The sequence below is a fragment of the Pelobates fuscus genome, chromosome 12 (assembly GCF_036172605.1).
Source record: "Pelobates fuscus isolate aPelFus1 chromosome 12, aPelFus1.pri, whole genome shotgun sequence".
Taxonomy (NCBI): Eukaryota; Metazoa; Chordata; class Amphibia; order Anura; family Pelobatidae; genus Pelobates; species Pelobates fuscus.
In genome coordinates, this window is record NC_086328.1 from 73,698,195 (window position 1) to 73,719,485 (window position 21,291).

Below are 21,291 nucleotides of genomic sequence, written 5' to 3' on the forward strand. Positions count from 1 at the left end.
GATATTAGTGCATTACTTGTTTTATATTAAGCTAAGACACATTGGCATAAATATATTATGCACTGAAGGTAAGTAAGAGGTTATTGTTTAAAGAAACATGCATGAAAAACAATATGGTTTATTTGTAACACCTTGTCAGTTTGCAATATCTCTTAAAGACAAAGTACACAGTTTAAAGGATACTATATTTGCATTTGCCCATAACAAAAGTAAGGTTTCTCAAGATGGACAATCGCTCCATAGAATCACCAAGGAGATCCCTTTCCCCAACGAGATATACCTCTCGTTAAAACACAGTTGGTGCCAACCGCCATGCACCGGCTAAAACTTTTAGAGGATGGTGATTGAACAATATACCATGGATCCGAGCTCTATTTTCCCAGAATGGGTGCTCAGATCAGACCTTTCAGGGGATGTGTGACATGTGGGGGTATGTTATGATTTAATGTGTGTTTTTGGGGTAATTTTTGATTGCACTCTCTGTATCCAGGAGATAATTAGTTTACAGAAAATCAACTCCATTATCTCCTATGCACAGAAACGCCTGGATGGGCTTAGGATGTTCTGAATAGAGACCCCATGCTGGAGGTCTGTGTATAAATGTGTGTGCTTTTGCCAATAAAACCAGTTGTTGTACCCTTCCTCAAGTCTTGACTGTTTGGGTATATGGGAGTTATGTTCACTACTTTACTGCGGGATCTGGGAGAGAATACTGCGGTCCTGATATGTAAAACCATAGAATTCAAAGCGGATATACTTTAAAAAAAATGTTTTATTATTTTTTTACCCATGACCGTATTGTATAATTTTTTTTATTTATCTACCAAGAAGAAATTGCCAAATTCTAGTAATCCTCATTAATCTGCTAAAACACCTTTCCAGTTTTTGACCTCTGCACATATTATGTGGGAGTGTGTTGCCTTCCACACAATGTGCACTGGTAGGGAATTTGTTCTGACATTCGAGCAGCTGTGGAAACAAAATGCTCTTGCAAAATGTTTTTAATAAAAATTGTGCATGTGCTTAGGTTAAATATGCAGAATGACATCTTGAGCTTTAAGACTTTTACAAACCACTTAACTATCCAGTATATGATATCTCAAGAATTTCTCACCCACACGAACTTATTCTTTGGCATCCAATCATTTTCTTAATCCCCCGCCACTTTGGAAATGAGAACAATCATTGGTGTTGTTATGGGGGCTGGAGTATCTGGGTGCTGTCTTGCCTTCAGGGGTTAAAAATTATTATTATTATTATATTTTTATATACTTTCTCTCAATGGGCATTCAGTTAATTTATTGGCTAAAAACATCAGCCTGTCCCTTGCCACCCAGCAAGACCTTCTCCATGATGTGGGGGCAAAGAGAAAGGAGGCTGGGTGGTAGCAGCATTTGGGGTTATACCGTTGTTGGACCCTAGATTCACTTCAATCAGCCTGGAGTGTTGTAAAAAAGGAACACTTAAACATTAAGAATATACATTTGTGTTCTTAACACTATAGTGCCTTGTTGACTTCCTCGGCCCCACGTGCAGCGTGTATTTAAAAAAATGAATAAAAAAAAATTGCTGGCAGCACCAATCTCTGCAGGGGAAACTCCACCTTCTCAGCTGAGATCGAGATTGATCTCAGCCAATGCTTTCCTTAAATGAAAGCAGTCACAGGCCAATGTGCATGTACAGCAGAATGCCGTGCTGCACCAATGAGATGGTCTCTATGAGACCTCTGTTAGAAATATTGCAGTTTTACTCTGCTATTCCTTCAGAAGAGCATGTGATGGCTGTCTGAGTGACAGCCACAAGAGGCATTTAAACTCTGCAATGAAAATCTGGGTGTTAGAACAGCAATATTTGCACTTGCAGGATTAAAATGGGTAGGGGGGACATGGCATACAGACCACTTCATTGTGATAAAGTGGTCTGGGTCCTTAATAGTATCCTTTTAAGAGTTAAGGCCTTAAATAAACGTGTACCTGCCAGATTTGATGCTGCGTAAGATAAATATAATTCTGGGTAGGGAGATCGTAGATGCTGGCATATAGGTTATATTAGTAGCCAGGTTAGAAGAATAGATTGTAAAGGTCCACGCCTTTCATAAATAAACCAAGTCATGTATTTGCGTTTTGTTTGTTTTAGTTTACTATGTGTATGGCTTATGTATTTACATTTGGTATTTGTGTTTTTTTTTTTTTTATATATATGAAAGACCAAGAACAAGCTTTCATTAATGAGCAAATTACATTTATTTTTTTGACAAGACACTTACACACTTATTTTTTTGTGTTCCAGGAATATCAACAATGGGAACATCTGCCACCTCTGGTGAGTATAGGAATGTGCACAGTATGTTAACTAAAGACAGACCAAATTGGACACATAGCTGTTGAATTTCATGATGCACAAACATTATTATTTTTAGGTTGTGTTTTTTTTTTTTTTGTTCTATACAACTGGTAGTGCAGAATCTACTATGAGTTTAGCCACATGTTAGATCTCTATACTTGCTCAATAAAAGTACCAATGAATTCTGTAAAAAATGGCACTGTAATATATGGAAACTAACGGGGATAATGAGTTTAGAGTATGAATACACAAGTTAAAAGACCATTAGGTCTTAATTTGTGGGAGGAGTTACGGCCCCTACTTAAGCTCCTAGCTCCTACTCACCTCTGCCGTTCAAACTGATTGACTCCTTAGCATCCAGCACTTCCGGTCCAATTTCCCGCCAAATAGCTCCAGTTTTCCAGCAGAAGTCCTGTCGCCAGCAGTATCTTCTGCCTCCGACCTCATGTTCTGCCACCTGGCTTCTCCCAGGTCACAGTACCCGGCTTCCGGTCACGAGACCAGCACGTCCACATAAGCATAACGTGGGAAATAGCGTTCGTCTATTTCCTACGTTCGGGCCTAAAAATGTAGGGGTAGGCTCCCTTTACTAATAAAGTACCTATTCGTGAATACTTACCCGTTCGTGCACTTCTGCAGTTCATGCAGCTAAACAGTCGACCGCAGGTGTATACTTACGTTCGTTCAGTCATTCGTGCGGTTAAACAACCGACCGCAGACACTATGCATACATTTCTTTTGATTCGTGTATTTTTTAGTCGGACGCCAGCCTGTCTCACTGTTTAAAAACCCTCTTTCGTGCACTAAGTTAACCTATTATATTGTTCGTTCATATAAACGAACTAATCACTGTATCTAATATACTTAAGTTCGTTAATTTCTTTTTTTCGGTCAAACAGCCGACCGCAGTCACCATGTATTCATGCAGATCTTACATGTCGTGTAAATTTAGCCAAACGCTAGCCTGTTTCCCTGCTTATAAACCCCTAATCTTGTATTGCATTGTTCCAGTTATACCGTTTGGTCATATGAATGAGCAAAGCACTACATATTATAATCATTCACTTTTTTCTGCCTGTTATAAATTCATACAGGTTTTGGGGTCCTCATTTTTCATTTCACTTGTTAAGTTAAAAATTGTGGTACATAGGTTAGGATTAATCTACTCTTCTTTTTCTTTTTGACTGCATGATTAGCCTTTAATTTAAATGTCGGTTTGACTCCTACAAGGTCATATGTTTGTTACTTCGGTACTATGCCCATGCAACAACTTTTCATGTCTGTCTCTCAAATTCAACCACCACGGTTCATTTTACATCAGGCACAGTACTTACCAGGGCCGGACTGACCCACCGGGATACCGGGAAATTTCCCGGTGGGCCGTCGGCACCTGGGGCCGGGCAGGCAGCTGGCTCCTCTGGCGGCCGCAGAGGGAGCTCTTCTGGCGGACGCAGGGGGAGCACTTTTGGTGGCCGCAGGGAGAGCTGGCTGTTCTGTCTCTGCTCCCCCCCCCTTGCGCGCTAGAAAGAGACCGGGCCGGAATATGACATCATATTCCGGCCCCAGTCTCAGTAAGCAGCGCAATGGGGCGGGGGGAGCAGAGACAGAACAGCCAGCTCTCCCTGCGGCCGTGAAAAGTGCTCCCCCTGCGGCCGCCAAAAGTGCTCCCCCTGTGGCCGCAAAAAAGTGCTCCCCCTGCGGCCGCCAGAAGAGCTCCCCCTGTGGCCGCCAAAAGTGCTCCCCCTGCGGCCGCCAGAAGAGTTAGCTCCCCCATCCGGCCACTGGTTCTTTTGGCGGCCGCAGGGGGAGCACATCTGGCGGCCGCACGGGGAGCACTTTTGCCGGCCGTGTGTGTCTGTCTGTGTCATGTAATGTGTGTCTGTGTCACAGTGTGTGTGTGTTTGTGTCATGGTCTGTCTGTGTTATGGTGTGTGTGTGTGTGTCAAGGTGTGTGTGTGTCTTTTTTAAGGTGTGTGTCTGTCATAGTGTGTGTGTGTCTGTCATGGTATGTGTGTGTGTCTGTGTCATGGTGTGTCTGTCTGTCATGGTGTGTCTGTCTGTCATGGTGTGTGTGTGTTTCTGTCTGTGTCACGGTGTGTATGTGTCTGTGTCACGGTCTGTCTGTGTCATGGTGTGTGTGTCTGTCATGGTATGTGTGTGTGTATGTGTGTTTTTACTCACCTTTCCCCCCCCCCCACGTCGTGCTGGTCTTCCCTCGACTGACCCTGCCTCTATGGCTGAGATCATCAATCTTGATGATCTCAGCCAATCCGCACTGACACAGGAAGCACCTCTAGTGACCGTCTGAGTGTCTCAAATTCAACCACCACGGTTCATTTTACATCAGGCACAGTACTTACCAGGGCCTGACTGACCCACCTGGATACCGGGAAATTTCCCGGTGGGCCGTCGGCACCTGGGGCAGGGCAGGCAGCTGGCTCCTCTGGCGGCCGCAGAGGGAGCTCTTCTGGCGGCCGCAGGGGGAGCACTTTTGGTGGCCGCAGGGAGAGCTGGCTGTTCTGTCTCTGCTCCCCCCCCCCTGCGCGCTAGAAAGAGACCGGGGCCGGAATATGACGTCATATTCCGGCCCCAGTCTCAGTAAGCAGCGCGATGGGGCGGGGGGAGCAGAGACAGAACAGCCAGCTCTCCCTGCGGCCGCCAAAAGTGCTCCCCTGTGGCCGCCAAAAGTGCTCCCCCTGCGGCCGCCAGAAGAGCTGCCCCTGCGGCCACCAAAAGTGCTCCCCCTGCAGCCGCCAGAAGAGCCAGCTCCCCCATCCGGCCACTGGTTCTTTTGGCGGCCGCAGGGGGAGCTCTTCTGGCGGCCGCAGGGGGAGCACTTTTGGCGGCCGCACGGGGAGCACTTTTGGCGGCCGTGTGTGTCTGTCTGTGTCATGTAATGTGTGTCTGTGTCACAGTGTGTGTGTGTTTGTGTCACGGTCTGTCTGTGTTATGGTGTGTGTGTGTGTGTCTTTTTTAAGGTGTGTGTGTCTGTCATAGTGTGTGTGTGTCTGTCATGGTATGTGTGTGTGTCTGTCTGTGTCATGGTGTGTCTGTCTGTCATGGTGTGTGTGTGTTTCTGTCTGTGTCACGGTCTGTCTGTGTCATGGTGTGTGTGTCTGTCAGGGTATGTGTGTGTTTATGTGTGTTTTTACTCACCTTTTCCCCCCCCACGTCGTGCTGGTCTCCCCTCGACTGACCCTGCCTCTATGGCTGAGATCATCAATCTTGATGATCTCAGCCAATCCGCACTGACACAGGAAGCACCTCTAGTGACCGTCTGAGTGTCTGTTGCAAGGAAGCAATGTAAACACGGCCTTTTCTCTAAAAAGTCAGTGTTTACATTGAAAAGCCTACAGGGACAGGCTATAGACACCAGAACCACTACATTAAGCTGTGTGTGTGTGTGTGCGCGCCTGCTAGTGAGTGGGCTTGCTTGTGTGTGTGTGCCTTCTAGTGAGTGAGCTTGTGTTTTTATGCCAATGAGCTTATGTATATCAGTGAGATTGTTTGTCTATGAGTCTGTGTATCAATGAGCTTGTGTGTGTCAGTGAGATTGTCTGTGTCTGCATGTGAGTATGCTTACTGTATAATTAAATGTTTTACTCTGAAAGGACCAATATTTTATATTAGAAAAAGCAATATATATATATATATATATATATATAATCTATCAATCATCTAGGGTGGCAAGACATAGCCTTACATATTACATGCGACAATATATGTTGCAATGACTTATGGGGCTGGCATAGATTTTTTTTTCCAGGGCTGCTTTGGAATCCCCAGTCCGGCCCTGGTACTTACCAAAGGCACGATCACTCACTGTTTCTTTCAGCCTTATGCTAGTTAAAGTACTTAGTTCTATGTTATGATTCTAGGCTCCTCAGCTTTTCCTTCAAGTAAAACTTAAGGAAGTGTCAACCCGGTATCCTGACCTGCAGTATCAGGTATAGTGGTTTACTCGTTACAGCTATCTTGCCCCGAGTCCTCATTCAGCCTCCACGGGAACCCCCCCCCCAGGCAGGTTTTCAAACCATGGCATGGGTCACATTGAGACCCCTCACTATGATCTCCCCCATATTCCCCTCCCAACCAATGTCACTGCTTCTGCAAATTAATAACTGTACATCACTTGTTTTATTTCTACGTTTATTACCTAGACCTGCATTAATACTGCAGTCCCTGCAAGCTTCCTGCGCTTTTCAACCATCGACAGCCAACCTGGTATCCTGTATTTCAATACCAGGTATTGTTAATCTTACTCACTACGATTACGATTTCTCCCCAAGGCCTCACTCAGCCTTCCTCCACTACATTCCCAATAATAATGGTAATTAGGGGCTTGTCTCTATGTATGGCCCAACGTTCAGGTCCCTCATCTTACACAGATTCTTACGTTATAGTATCATTGATACACACCGCTCCATACGTTTAAAATGTTTACATACATCATGTATACCAGTGGCTTTGGGCCCACCAGCATCTATCTTACCCCTAGGATACCTTGTCCGGACCAGCTATTCTTCCAAGACAAATTTGTATCCAAGATCTACTGTATCACGCACTTAGTGATAAGAGTAATAATCAAGGTTAGTATCCACATCTGTTCGGTACACCATTTAGGAGACCAGCCCCAGCAAGTTTAGATAACTGGCATACAGGGATAGGCGCTGGTCTTAGCTAACCTAAGTAGATTTACCGGTCCCGCAAGGCCTACTCCCCACCTCAACACAGAGGTTCAGCCCCACGGCCAAAATCATAGTTAGCCACCTCGCTCGCCCTTCTTTAGGGCTACAGTTAGGGTCTCCCAAGCCACGGCCACACATATTTGAATCTCTTATGGTCATCGAGAGGCCAACATCCCATCACCACGTCAGTTGCCACGACTTCCCTATCACCGCCTCTCCTGTCACTTGACTAAAGTTAAGTTCTTCGCCTTGGCACTAGTCAGCAGGCCAGTTCTCCGAAGGTCTCGTTCTTCCTTCACACTCCCTTACCTAATTTAAATCATTATTCCTTTTTCATAATGTCACAAGAATCAATTCCAATCGATGATTTACCATCAGATGAAGTACCCATCATGTGAGCCAGGCCCGGGTCGCCGGAAGAATCCCTTACCCCTTCTATTCCATGTCCCTGAGATCTTGGACTATCCCAAAAATTTCAGCTTAACTTAGACTCAGGGGTATCCACTTTTCAGCCACTGCTAGAAAGGCAGAACTATAAAGACTATTGACGGCTCAGGGCAGCGAACCTAGACCTGGCACTAGCTCCCAAGGCTGGTCTGCCGGCACCTCCAGTTCCACGCAGGTCAGCTATTCTGGTCAACCATGAATAGTAGACTGCTTAAAGTGGAATCTGCCATAGCCACCCCAGGTGACCTACCAGGCCATTCAGGTCCTCCTCTGGTAATCCCTATTTTGCCGACGTGCACCCCCCTCCCTACCCCACCAACCACAATCACTACCCCATATGTCTCACCTGCTCACTCCGTCCCAGCATCCATAAAAAAGGATATACTGGATGGGAAGGACGTGAACCTAGTTTCCCTGCTCGTAGCCTCAAAAGCTGTCCTTGAAAACCGAGCTTATAATTATGGGGACATCTCAGTGGTACTTAAAACTAGAGACCCATGCCTGAACAAGAAGGTATCCATTCCACAGTTCGTGATAGCTTTTGGGATTTATAGAGACATAATTTGCTCAGTGTATCCTCACAGGAGGGAAGAGCTTGATTTCTACATGCATAAAGTAATTGACTTAGGCATTGTAACGAAAATATACCCCAACACGCAGGATTCAACTCAACAGAAGACAACACAGAGGAGAGATACGTCTACCGGACCTTAGAATGGGCGGACTCGACGTATATGAGAGGAGTACAGAGTCAGGAGCGATCCGAGGTCAAGGGCACAAAGAGATAGCATAAACTAGGACTAGCCGGGGTCTGGTACACAGTAAACAGCAAGCCGGCAAACAGAACAGATAAGGATAAAGAGATAACGTAGTCAGAAACAAAGCCAAGGTCAAGTACGAAGGAACACAACTGAACACAACAAGCGCTAAAGGGAACTGTAACAGAAACCACGATAGGGCAAGGAACTAAGGGAAAAAGGAGAGTATATATGCCTTAACATCTATTTTGATTGGCCCCTGTCACATCCACGCCCCCAAAAGGTAAGTGTATGGGGAGTGTGGCATGACCGGGACCAATGGCAGGCCTTTGCCAGTTTAGGCTCCCACTGTCCCTTTAAGAGCGCGCCCGAGACCCGCGGCGCGCTCTTAGAGTCAGGCGGGACACGTGACCGCTTCTCGCGGTCACTGCCCGCCTTCCTGTTGCAGCCATTGGATGAGCCGCGTGCGGCTCGTGCAGCAGCAGGACCGCGCACGGCTTGAACAGAGGACCCCGGCCGGCCCCTGGAAAGGGTAAGTACCGCTACAGGCATTAAGTACAGGGGGTCCTCTTTCTATGATTATCACAAGTCCGTGTCAGCCAAGGCAGCAACTCCTCTGGCCCAATTTAATATCAGAATCGACTGATGCCAGATGGACATGGAACTATTTTGCTGGCACTTTGCCGGATTGAGGCCCCCGTCCTGTGCCGCCTGTAGCTCAACATCCCACTCCACCGACCTATGCCCTTGCGAGGCAGACCCTTCTACTTCTCACCACTCCTTCACCCCACGCTGGTACATGCAGCTTCAAGCGCATGTCGGTTGTTGCATGTCTGCTCTATTTGCTTCAGAGCGCATGCCAAGACTATGTGCCCGGCCTGACTGTCACCTAAAAATGACTGACCAAGGTCAACATAGATATTGTGGCTTACTACCTACCCTCCCACCCAGCCAGGCATTTGGTAGATTATTTGGTGTCGGGTTTCTCACAGGGTTTTCACACGGGCCTCATCACCATCCACACAGGCACGCTCGAATGCCCTCACCTGCTCTCCGCTTCTAACGACCCTCTTGCGGTGGACCACCTACTGTCCACAGAAACTAAAGCAGGCTTCATGATTGGCCCTTTCACTGTATCTCCTTTTTCATCTTGGCGAACCAACCCCATTGGCAACCTCTCTGCACCTCATTCTTCTTCCGTCCTCAGCATAAACTCTCTTATACCTGCTGAGGAGTTTTCACTACACTATGAGTCGATGACTCTATGCAAGCCATTATCACAGCAGGCAGCAAGGCATGGTTGAGCAAGACCGACATCACCAACGCCTCAAGCTCCTACTCATTCACCCCTCACTTTGGCACTTACACGGTGTTAGATGGCGGGACAGGTATTATTTTTCTACCTGGCTTACTTTTAGGTAGAAAAATAATACCTGTCCCGCCATCTAACACCGTTTGACATTTTTGCTGAAACGCTCTGTTGGCTGATCCTCAACATAGTTAGGTGTCCATCCATTATCCACTATTTGGACAATTTTTTTGTTGGTAGAACCAGGGTCACACACACCAAATAGCATTCACAACACCACAGCCCTCTTCACTACACTAGGGGTACCCCTGTCACCAAGTAAAACACTTGGACCCTCTACCAAGCTGGTTTTCTTGGGCATCGTTTGGACACCGTATCCTTCCAAGACAGCCTACCACCCGAGAAATTGGCCACATTAGGGACGAAATTGGTCAGTTCCTGAGGAGTAATACATGCACCAGGAGGGGACTCCAGTCCTTATTGGGTCCCTTAACTTCGCGATGCGGACCATTCCGCAGGGTAGATCATTTGTCTTTAGGCTACTGTGTTTACTCCATGGGGTGCCCTACTCCTGCCCAATTACTTTGGATGGTTCCGCCAGGGCTGATCTGCACATGTGGTATAACTTCTTGGCCAGAATGGAATGGAGTCTCTCTGTTCATACCTCCACTATCCGAGCTTTCACCTACTAATAAAACAGATGCAGCAGCTGCCATTTTCGGCAACCACTGGTTTAGAGATAACTGGCCCACTGACGGATGCCTTTCCGGCCTTTAGAGAAACATCCTCATTGTTCGAGATTTACCTCATAGTGGCGGCCGCCCATACATGGGGTTATCTCTGGACCGGCAAGGCAGTAAAATGCTACTCAGACAATTCAGCAGCCTGCAAAATTATCAACAAGGGGAGGTACTCCTTTTACCATTATGAGGCTGGTACGCAAGCTGACTTGGCTGGCAGCAACCGCTCAGTTTCACCTAGTCATTCACATTCCTGGTATCTGTAACACAGCTGCTGACGCTCTTTCCTGCTCTCATTTTCAGGTATTCTTCCAGGCACTCCCCACTGACCACCACCTACCATCCAGGATACCACCTTTTCACAAGCTAATCATGGACTAACTGATCTGCTACGTCACACTCAGGCACTCACTCACGCACCACGCACGCACCCAACACCACTACCACTTACACTAGGGCACTGACCATTTTCAATAAGTTCACTGTAGAGTTTTCACTTGCAAGGAGACTTCTCCATTAAAACCATGGTGGCTTTTGCCTCCTTCTGTCACCTACACCTCAAATTATCCCATAATACCATTAAAGGACCACTCTAGTGCCAGGAAAGCATACTTGTTTTCCTGGCACTAGAGTGCCCTGAGGGTGCCCCCACCCTCAGGGACCCCCTCCCGCCCAGCGCTGGGCGGGGAGCTCTCCTCCTCCTCTCTGCCTCCGTTCCTCCCCGTCGGCTGAATGCGCACGCGCGGCAAGAGCTGCGCGCGCATTCAGCCGGTCACATTCACAGTGAGAATCATGCAAGCGCCTCTAGCGGCTGTCAGTGAGACAGCCACTAGAGGAAATAGGGGAAGGCTTAACTAATTGATAAACATAGCAGTTTCTCTGAAACTGCTATGTTTATAAAAAAATTAGTTAACCCTAGCTGGACCTGGCACCCAGACCACTTCATTAAGCTGAAGTGATCTGGGTGCCTAGAGTGGTCCTTTAAGCTTTACCCCACAGGGGTACAACACCACGTCCTCACTAACTTTCCTAATCATGCACCTTTCATAGCATCATACCCTATTAAGAACATCCTTAAAGGTATTCACAAGGTTACAGTTCCCCCTGTCACTACCAGATTGCCAATATATGGTCCTATTTTCAGACTACTTAGCGATCTACTGGACAAATCCCCGTTTGACTATTACACTAACCTGGTTATAAAGGCAGCTATCTTTTTTGCTTTCTATGACTTCCTACAACCTAGATACCACATCAAGCCTTAAACTATCTCATCTAAAGAAAGTCGATGACCACGATGTACTTTCATTACCTTCCACAAAAACAACCCACACCAATCATCCCACTATCATTCCTCTCTTTTCTACCGAGAATGCCTGGTGTCCAGTCAAAGTGCTTGACATTTTTCTTAAATCTCGCCACGCACACTCACTGGACACTCCACTATTACTACTCCAAGGGCACCCACTCACCACATCTAAATTCACATCTCACGTGACTCTACTGTCAAGGTTGGGCTACAACCCGGCTTCCTTCTCCTGTCACTCCTTCTGTATAGGCGCAGCATCTTCCGCATCTAGCTCAAACACACCAGTCCACATCATTAAGAGACTGGGCCGCTGAAAATACTCTATTTACAATACTTACATACCACGACCGGAGAGGGAGCTTCAACAAGCTTTCAGAAGTCTAGCTTTGTAACTTGCAATAAAATGTGTTTTCCTTGAATAATCCTTTTGCCCTCTTTTTATTACATGCCTACTCGTACGTTGGTTTTGGCACCCCTCAACCAACTTAGCATCTTCTGTAACATTGCATTACCTATTAAACCTATGTAAACTGCAAAAGTCAGTTTTTTTAATTACCTGTTTTTTTGTTGTAAAAAGAAACAAAACTCAACTGCTATTTGCTGCTTTTCTGCAATGTAACGCTGCCCCTGTAGCCATGCCTCACATGTCCACAACACGTCTTTATTATCAGAACATAAACACAATAATATGAAATGAGAGTTCAGTGTCTTTCTTGACTTGCCCCAACAGCCTGTCCTTGTCCTGTTACTATCTGTATAGTGCAGGCTTCCCCAAACTCCGGCCCTCCAGATGTTGCTGAACTACAACTGCCATGATTCTCAGCCTATCCATTTCATTCGTAGAATCATGGGAGTTGTAGTTCAACAACATCTGGAGGGCCGGAGTTTGGGGTAAACCCTGGTATAATACCTCAAAGCCATGATAAGGTAAAAGAGGCAAAGAAAGAGGACAGTGATTGGCTGTGATGCCGAGTCATATTAACAACTTGGGCTGAGTATGTCTAATGAGGATGTTGCTTTGTGAAAAGAGGGAGGTGTAACTAAAGGGTTAGGGTTAAACTGTATTTTTTAATTTTAGAAAAAAATGTTTTATTTTTTTAATATGTATATTTTAATCTTTTTCTTCACATTGATTTAGTGTGAAACATAAATATATGCACTCTCTTAAGTGATTTTTCTTCAGTGCCATGGTAATGTTTCCGTTATAAAAAGTTATGTCGATATGCTTCGAACACTTCTTAATCTATTATTAATTATTATTGGTCCAGATCCAATATTTATTACCAATGTACTTTTCTTGCATCTCCTCTTTATAGGGAGATTAGCAATGTATTAAAATATTTAAAAAAATTAGATGGGGGGCGGAGTCTGACTTCCAAGCAGAGCAGACGTTTCACTTGAGCTCCTGCTCATAGACCTGATTTTGAGGGTGCTAAACCAGATCACAAGCAGCCACACACTGAACAGGGCTTACCTACAATGCGGAGATCTCTGGTGCACATACCGGATCCTGCTACCCACCTGAGACTCGACAACTGCTGCTGCGGCCTACTAGGGGACGGGCTGGGAGAGGCAGCCGATCTCATTGCTCCCTCCTCCCCCAGTCCCAAAGGGGTTATCAGGTCCCCATTGGACTACTGGGGCTGCCCAATCTGCACCAACTTATGAGTTGGGGTGTCAATTGACGCCTTCTCACCTCTGCAGAATATCCAAGATGGCGACAGACTCCTTGCCGGACGAGAAGGGCCTACCTCAAGGTCCAAAGCCTCAATGCGACGCACTCAAATCCGCTTTGCAACGCTTGGATGCCATCTTTGAAAGATTCTGGCGGAATATAGAGGAGCGTTCACAAACACCAGTGCCTGAGCGACGGGAAACAAGGAGGGAGAGCACCATGTTGAAGCGAAGCAGGCCTCGTCCAGGCAAAACCCACGAGTGAGCACGTATATACCTTAAGGCGCACCACCCTGGATTGAGAGCCCCTCGAGGCCTGGCCTCTATGCATCGCCCACAGAAGCGCAGGATCACCCGCTGGGAACGGCTCACAACACCAAGACTCTGTCAGGGTTTCTTTGCTGTTTTAAACAGCAACCCTTTCTGTTTCAGTGATTGAGTTTTCAGCTGCAATTACTATGAGCTGCTTCTGCTTGTTGCCACGGTTACTCACCTGTGAGTAGTAATCAACCCTGCTGCTAATCAGTTCTGCCTATTTAAGCAGCTAAGCCCAGAACCTCCTTGCCCTTGCGTGGTTTCCTGTTTCCCAGAAGTCTCCTTGTTCCTGTGTTTCCTGTTTGCTCCTGGTTCCTGACTCCGGCCTTGTTCCTGACTCCGCTGCTCTCCGTGCTCCTGATCCTGGCTTGTCTGACTACCCGCTCTGGTGACTGACCCCTGCTTGATTCCTGGACTTTGCTTTTGTTATTTATTAGTTATTTATTAATAAAGGTGTGTTTGCATCTACTTCTGTCTCTGTCTGGTTCCTGGTCCCTGACATTACGCAAGGGCCATGAATACAGATGGTACAGGCAAGACACCTATACCTAACCTATTTACCCGGTGGGACCAGCAGAACCACCATTTGGACCAGTATGCCCATCTGGGTCCAGTACCCGGCCAGCCTGCGATTGCGGCCGCCTCTGCCTCACTTCCTGTTCTAGCACCGGTTGTAGCCTCCAAACCTGTAGCAGCTAGAGAAATGACTGGGTCTGTCCCGCTCCCTCAGTATTTTGGGGGCAACCCAGCACAGTGCAGAGAATTTATAAATCAGGTTAAAAGTTACCTTGAAACCCTGCCCCAGGCATTTCCTACAGACAGTGACAAAGTTCACTTCATGATTTCTTTGCTGTCTGAAAAGGCCCTAGCTTGGGCAAAACCTCTCTGGGAGGCAGAGAAGCCTATTATTTACAATTACCCTGAATTTGTTGCATCCTTCAAAAGGGTTTTTGATATTCCAGCTCGCTCCACCCCTACTGCCGAACTACTCATGTCTAATGCTCAGGGCCCAAAAACTATTGTCGAGTATGCCAGTGAATTCCGTACCATGGCAGCAGAGGGTGGCTGGAACAACGAGACTCTCGTGGCTGCCTTTGCACAGGGTCTCTCCGATGTGTTTAAAAATGAGATTGCAGCCAGAGAATTACCTAAAGATCTTGAGGAACTGATATCATTTGTCACCCTCATTGACATCAGACTCCGAGAGAGATCCTCATCCAAGGAGCGCCTGCGGAGGCCTCTTGTAAATTTGGCACCGAGCTTTTCTTGCCCACCCGAACCTCCCTCACCTCCCATGCCTCCTGGTCCTGAGTCCTCTGTCTGTGTGGAGCCAAGGCGGTTAGGCTTCTCACGCCTCTCGGTCGAGAAGAGAGCCTTTAGGAGGAGGGAGGGTCTGTGCCTATACTGCGGACACCACGGTCACGTGTTAAAGTTTTGCCCGATTCGTCCGGCAAAGGGCCCGCACCCAAGATACTGTCAGGGGCAGATCTTGGGTGGTCTTTCTGCAGACCCAGAGATATGTGTGCGCAAACCCTTGGTGCCTGTTATCCTCTCCTGGCCTGATTCATCCATTGAAACCCGGGCATTTCTTGATTCTGGGGCCGCAGGCTTGTTTATAGATTGTGCATTTGCAGCAAAGCACTCTATACCCTTACAGTCTCGCAACTTCCCACTAGCCTTCGAAGCCATCGATGGCAGACCAATACAGCCAACCCACGTGACCCAAGAAACCGTGCCCATATCTCTGGCTGTAGGGGCTCTACATCATGAGACGATCCAATTCCAGGTCATTTCCTCTCCATATTACCAGGTTGTTTTGGGATACCCTTGGTTACAGAAGCATAACCCCACAATTGATTGGCGCAAAGCTGAGATATTATCATGGTCCCAGCAATTCACATTGTCCTGTCTCCAGAAACCGGTCAAAGTTTTGGGTGCATGTTCTGCCTCTTCCTTACCCGCTGAGTACCAAGAATTCCAAGATGTATTTGACAAGGGTCAAGCCAGCGTTCTGCCACCACACCGTCCGTATGACTGTGGTATCGAACTCCAACCGGGTACCAATCCTCCCCGGGGCCGGATTTACCCACTGTCTGTAGCAGAGAATCGAGCCATGGAGGAGTATGTTACCGACGCACTGTCTAAGGGTTTTATTCGGAAGTCATCTTCTCCTGCCGGGGCCGGCTTTTTCTTTGTAAAGAAAAAAGATGGCGAGTTGAGACCCTGTATTGACTATAGGGGTCTCAATCGCATTACTATTAAGAATGCCTACCCCATTCCATTAATCACGGAATTATTTGACCGCCTCAAGGGAGCAACGGTCTTCACCAAACTTGATCTGAGAGGGGCATATAATCTCGTCCGGATAAAAGAGGACCACGAATGGAAAACCGCATTTAACACCAGGAGCGGCCATTCCGAATACCTAGTAATGCCCTTTGGTCTTTGCAATGCTCCGGCGGTTTTCCAAGAATTTATAAATGACGTCCTGCGAGATATGCTGCAGCAATGTGTGGTGGTTTATCTTGATGATATTCTGATCCATTCCACATCTCTCGAGAACCATCACGCAGACGTTTCTCGTGTATTACAGAGACTTAGAGAAAACAATCTGTTCTGCAAATTGGAGAAATGTGAGTTTCACTGCAAACAGGTTACATTCTTGGGATATGTTATCTCAGATGCTGGATTCTCTATGGATCCGGAGAAACTTTCGGCTGTACTAAAATGGCCTCGACCTACGGGTCTTCGCTCTATACAACGGTTTCTGGGCTTCACCAATTATTATCGGAAGTTCATACGCAACTTTTCTTCCTTGGTTAAACCTCTCACGGACATGACCAGGAGAGATGCTGATCCACAGCATTGGTCACAGGAAGCCATTACTGCCTTTGAGTCTCTCAAAGTCGCCTTTGCTGCTGCTCCTATACTGGCACACCCTAACCCTGCCTTACCATTCATTCTTGAGGTCGATGCTTCTGAGACAGGAGTGGGCGCCCTCCTGTCTCAACGTCCTAACCCAGAGAGCTCCAGGCATCCGTGTGGGTATTTCTCGAGGAAATTGAACCCGGCGGAATGCAATTACCAGATTGGTGATAGAGAACTTCTAGCCATAATTTTAGCTCTCAAAGAATGGAGGCACCTTCTTGAGGGTACTTCAGTGCCAATCCTCATACTCACAGACCACAAGAATCTAACATATCTTTCTGAAGCTAAGCGATTTCCCCCCCGGCAAGCTAGATGGGCTCTCTTCCTATCAAGATTCAATTATGTGGTTTCTTACTTGCCCGGTACAAAAAACATTCGGGCTGATGCCTTGTCTCGAAAGTTCTCCCCTCCATCTAGAGAGGAGATAACCCCTACTCCTGTGATTCCTCCGGACCATATACTGGCAACCATCCGTACTAACCTCACCTCACCCCTAGGCGAGGAGATTCTGGCTGCACAAAGTAATGCTCCTCCAGAGAAACCTAATGCCCGTTGTTTTGTACCTATTAACCTCCGTACGAAACTATTGAGTACATACCACGACCCCAAAGCAGCTGGACATCCAGGCAAAAACCAGTTAATCTGGTCCGTATCCCGGCAATTTTGGTGGCCTAGTCTCCGCTCGGATGTCACTGCTTTTGTAGCTGCCTGTCCTGTGTGCGCTCAAAATAAAACCCCATGACGCCCTCCAGTGGGTCTCCTGCAAACCATACCTAATGGTGAACGACCCTGGACCCACTTGTCCATGGATTTTATCGTAGATCTTCCGGTCTCCCGTGGCAATACAGTCGTTCTCATGGTTGTTGACCGATTCTCGAAGATGTCGCATTGCATTCCCTTGAAAAAACTACCAACTTCCCAGGAACTTGCAACAATTTTTGGTCGGGAGATCTTTCGTTTGCATGGGTTACCCAAAGTGATAGTCTCAGATAGGGGTAGCCAGTTCGTGTCCAGATTTTGGAGAGCTTTTTGTACGCAAATGGGAATTCAGCTTTCCTTCTCCTCGGCCTACCACCCGCAATCCAATGGTGCAGCGGAATGAGCTAACCAAACACTGGAACAGTTTCTGCGTTGCTACATTTCTGACCACCAGAACAACTGGTCTGATCTGCTACCCTGGGCGGAGTTTGCCCACAATAGTGCAATTAATGCCTCCTCCCGGCTATCCCCATTCCTGGCAAGCTATGGGTTTCAACCGTCCATGTTGCCTGATACGTTCTTGCCACAGGAGATACCGGCATTGGAGGAACATCTCAGGGAACTCCGTTCCACTTGGGTGCAGGTTCAGAGTTCTTTGCAACGTGCAATGCAGAACTACAAACTCCAGGCCGACCGCAGACGCCTTCCTGCACCTACCTATCAGGTCGGAGAGAGGGTCTGGCTGTCTTCCCGCAACCTACGCCTCCGTGTTCCCTCACAAAAACTGGCACCCCGATACGTTGGGCCATTTCGTATACTTCGAAGGGTTAACCCTGTAGCTTACGCACTTGACCTTCCTGCTAACATGCGCATCTCAAATGTTTTCCATGTTTCCCTCTTGAAACCGTTGGTTTGTAATCGCTACACCACCTCTGTGCCACGTCCACGTCCTGTTCTGATTGACAATCATGAGGAATATGAAATACGCAGCATCATTGACTCACGGGTCTTCAGAGGACAGATCCAATACTTGGTGCACTGGACAGGATACGGTCCAGAGGAACGCTCCTGGGTTCCAGCCTCTGATGTCCATGCACCATCCCTCCTTCGTTCCTATCACGCCCGCTTCCCCATGAAGCCCGGACCCACCAACAGAGATGGGGGGAGTCGTTGAGGGGGAGGTACTGTCAGGGTTTCTTTGCTGTTTTATACAGCAACCCTTTCTGTTTCAGTGATTGAGTTTTCAGCTGCAATTACTATGAGCTGCTTCTGCTTGTTGCCACGGTTACTCACCTGTGAGTAGTAATCAACCCTGCTGCTAATCAGTTCTGCCTATTTAAGCAGCTAAGCCCAGAACATCCTTGCCCTTGTGTGGTTTCCTGTTTCCCAGAAGTCTCCTTGTTCCTGTGTTTCCTGTTTGCTCCTGGTTCCTGACTCCGGCCTTGTTCCTGACTCCGCTGCTCTTCGTGCTCCTGATCCTGGCTTGTCTGACTACCCGCTCTGGTGACTGACCCCTGCTTTATTCCTGGACTTTGCTTTTGTTATTTATTAGTTATTTATTAATAAAGGTGTGTTTGCATCTACTTCTGTCTCTGTCTGGTTCCTGGTCCCTGACAGACTCTATGCATACCCCAGGCTGGGGAAGGACCCTGTTGAAGCGAAGCAGGCCTCGTCCAGGTGAAACCCACCAGTGAGCACCTATAACCCATAAGGTTCCCAAGTCAGTTGTAAAAAGCAGGCTCTCACACAAGTCTGGGGTTGGAGGAGCATGCTACGCTGCATCTGCTATACACGTGAACTCTCCCGTGTACAACACACCCTTGCCTCTGGTGGGGATCGGCTGAGGTGCCCAGCAAGCAACCATGCACCCAAATATGATGACAGTGGAGTCAGAGGCCAGAGAAAAAGCTATATACAAGCATTTCTTTATATTCAGTTTTGTTTTATTTTTTTTTGCTTTTGTTTCTTGCTGACCTGCTCTCAATCACATATATTTAATAGTGCACTGAACCCCTTACTTAAGCTTGAGAGACCCGACCTCCAGGGGTCTTACCCACTCGGTATATAACTCCACTCTTAAAACAAGTACGTTCTTGTAAATACACTGCTCAAAAAATAAAGGGAACACTTAAACAACACAATGTAACTCCAAGTCAATCACACTTCTGTGAAATCAAATTGTCCACTTAGGAAGCAACACTGAGTGACAATCAATTTCACATGCTGTTGTGCAAATGGGATAAACAGGTAGAAATTATAGGCAATTAGCAAGACACCCACAATAAAGGAGTGGTTCTGCAGGTGGTGACCACAGACCACTTCTCAGTTCCTATGCTTCCTGGCTGATGTTTTGGTCACTTTTGAATGCTGGCGGGTAGCATGAGACAGAGTCTACAACCCACACAAGAGGTTCAGGTAGTGCAGCTCATCCAGGATGGCACATCAATGCGAGCTGTGGAAAGAAGGTTTGCTGTGTCTGTCAGCGTAGTGTCCAGAGCATGGAGGCGCTAACAGGAGACAGGCCAGTACATCAGGAGACGTGGAGGAGGCCGTAGGAGGGCAACAACCCAGCAGCAGGACCGCTACCTCCGCCTTTGTGCAAGGAGGAACAGGAGGAGCACTGCCAGATCCCTGCAAAATGACCTCCAGCAGGCGCAAATGTGCATGTGTCTGCTCAAACGGTACGAAACAGACTCCATGAGGGTGGTATGAGGGCCCGACGTCCACAGGTGGGGGTTTGTGCTTACAGCCCAACACCATGCAGGACGTTTGGCATTTGCCAGAGAACACCAAGATTGGCAAATTCGCCACTGGCACCCTGTGCTCTTCACAGATAAAAGCAGGTTCACACTGAGCACATGTGACAAACGTATGGGGTATGCATAGAGTCTGGAGATGCCGTGGAGAACGTTCTGCTGCCTGCAACATCTTCCAGCATAACCGGGTTGGCAGTGGGTCAGTAATGGTGTAGGGTGGCATTTCATTGGGGGAACTCACAGCCCTCCATGTGCTCGCCAGAGGTAGCCTGACTGCCAAGAGGTACCGAGATGAGATCTTTGGACCCCTTGTGAGACCATATGCTGGTGCGGTTGGCCCCGGGTTCCTCCTATTGCAAGACAATGCTAGACCTCATGTGGCTGGAGTGTGTCAGCAGCAGGGCCGGCGCGTCCATAAGGCGGCACAGGCAGCCGCCTTAGGGCGCCAGAGGAGGGGGGCGCAAAAATCCGAATCCCCTGCCCTCCCCCTGGAGACTCGGATTTGTAAACTCACCTCTTTCCCTGCAGCCAGCACACAGGAGCAGGGCAGTGAAGTCAGCCGTCCTCCTCTGATGATGTCAAAAGGGTGCGGGACTTCTACTGCTCCCAGACTCCCCAGTGGTCCTGATTGCAGCTCCAGCCTCCGGTGTAGCCCGTCCCAGCCGATCAGCAGGGATAAGGCTCTCCTCTCCCTGGCCCAAGGTAAGCTTCTGGGAGGGGAATGGGTGGGGGAAGAACTTCTAGCATTTTTATTTTTATTTTTTTTAAATCAAAAGTTTTTTTGCAGCCCCTTTCTACAGCCCCTGCCCCCACCATACTACCCCTGCCCCCACCATACTACCCCTGCCCCCACCATACTACCCCTGCCCCCACTATACTCCCCCTGCCCCCACTATACTCCCCCTGCCCCCACTATACTGCCACTGCCCCTGCCCCCACTATACGGCCCCTGCCCCCACTATACTCCCCCTGCCCCCACCATACTCCCCCTGCCCCACCATACTCCCCTGCCCCCTCTACAGCCCCTGCCCCTCCAAACTGCCCCACCATACTACCCCTGCCCCCTTTACAGCCCCTCTATAGCCCCTGCCCCACCATCGTGCCCCTGCCACCTCTATTGCCCCATGTGCCCCTCTACAGCACTTCTATTTCCCTCTATAGCCCCTGCCCCACCATACTGCCCCCTTTACAGCCCCTCTACAGCCCCTGCCCCACTATACTGCCCCTGCCCCCACTATACTGCCCCTGCCCCCACTATACTGCCCCTGCCCCAATATACTGCCCCTGCCCCCACTATACTCACCCTGCCCCCACCATACTGCCTC

The 21,291-nt window shown here is 48.0% G+C and overlaps 1 protein-coding gene across 1 annotated transcript in view; it reads left to right on the plus strand.

Annotated features, from left to right (window-relative positions):
* The window catches only part of LOC134579264 (transmembrane protein 272-like), a 97,473-nt gene that overhangs the window by 23,637 nt on the left and 52,545 nt on the right, over nucleotides 1–21,291 (plus strand). The window contains exon 2 of the mRNA XM_063438485.1: nucleotides 2,290–2,322. Within this exon, the coding sequence (XP_063294555.1) occupies nucleotides 2,301–2,322 (22 nt within the window). The 5' untranslated portion in view covers nucleotides 2,290–2,300. The remainder of the gene's footprint in view (nucleotides 1–2,289; nucleotides 2,323–21,291) is intronic.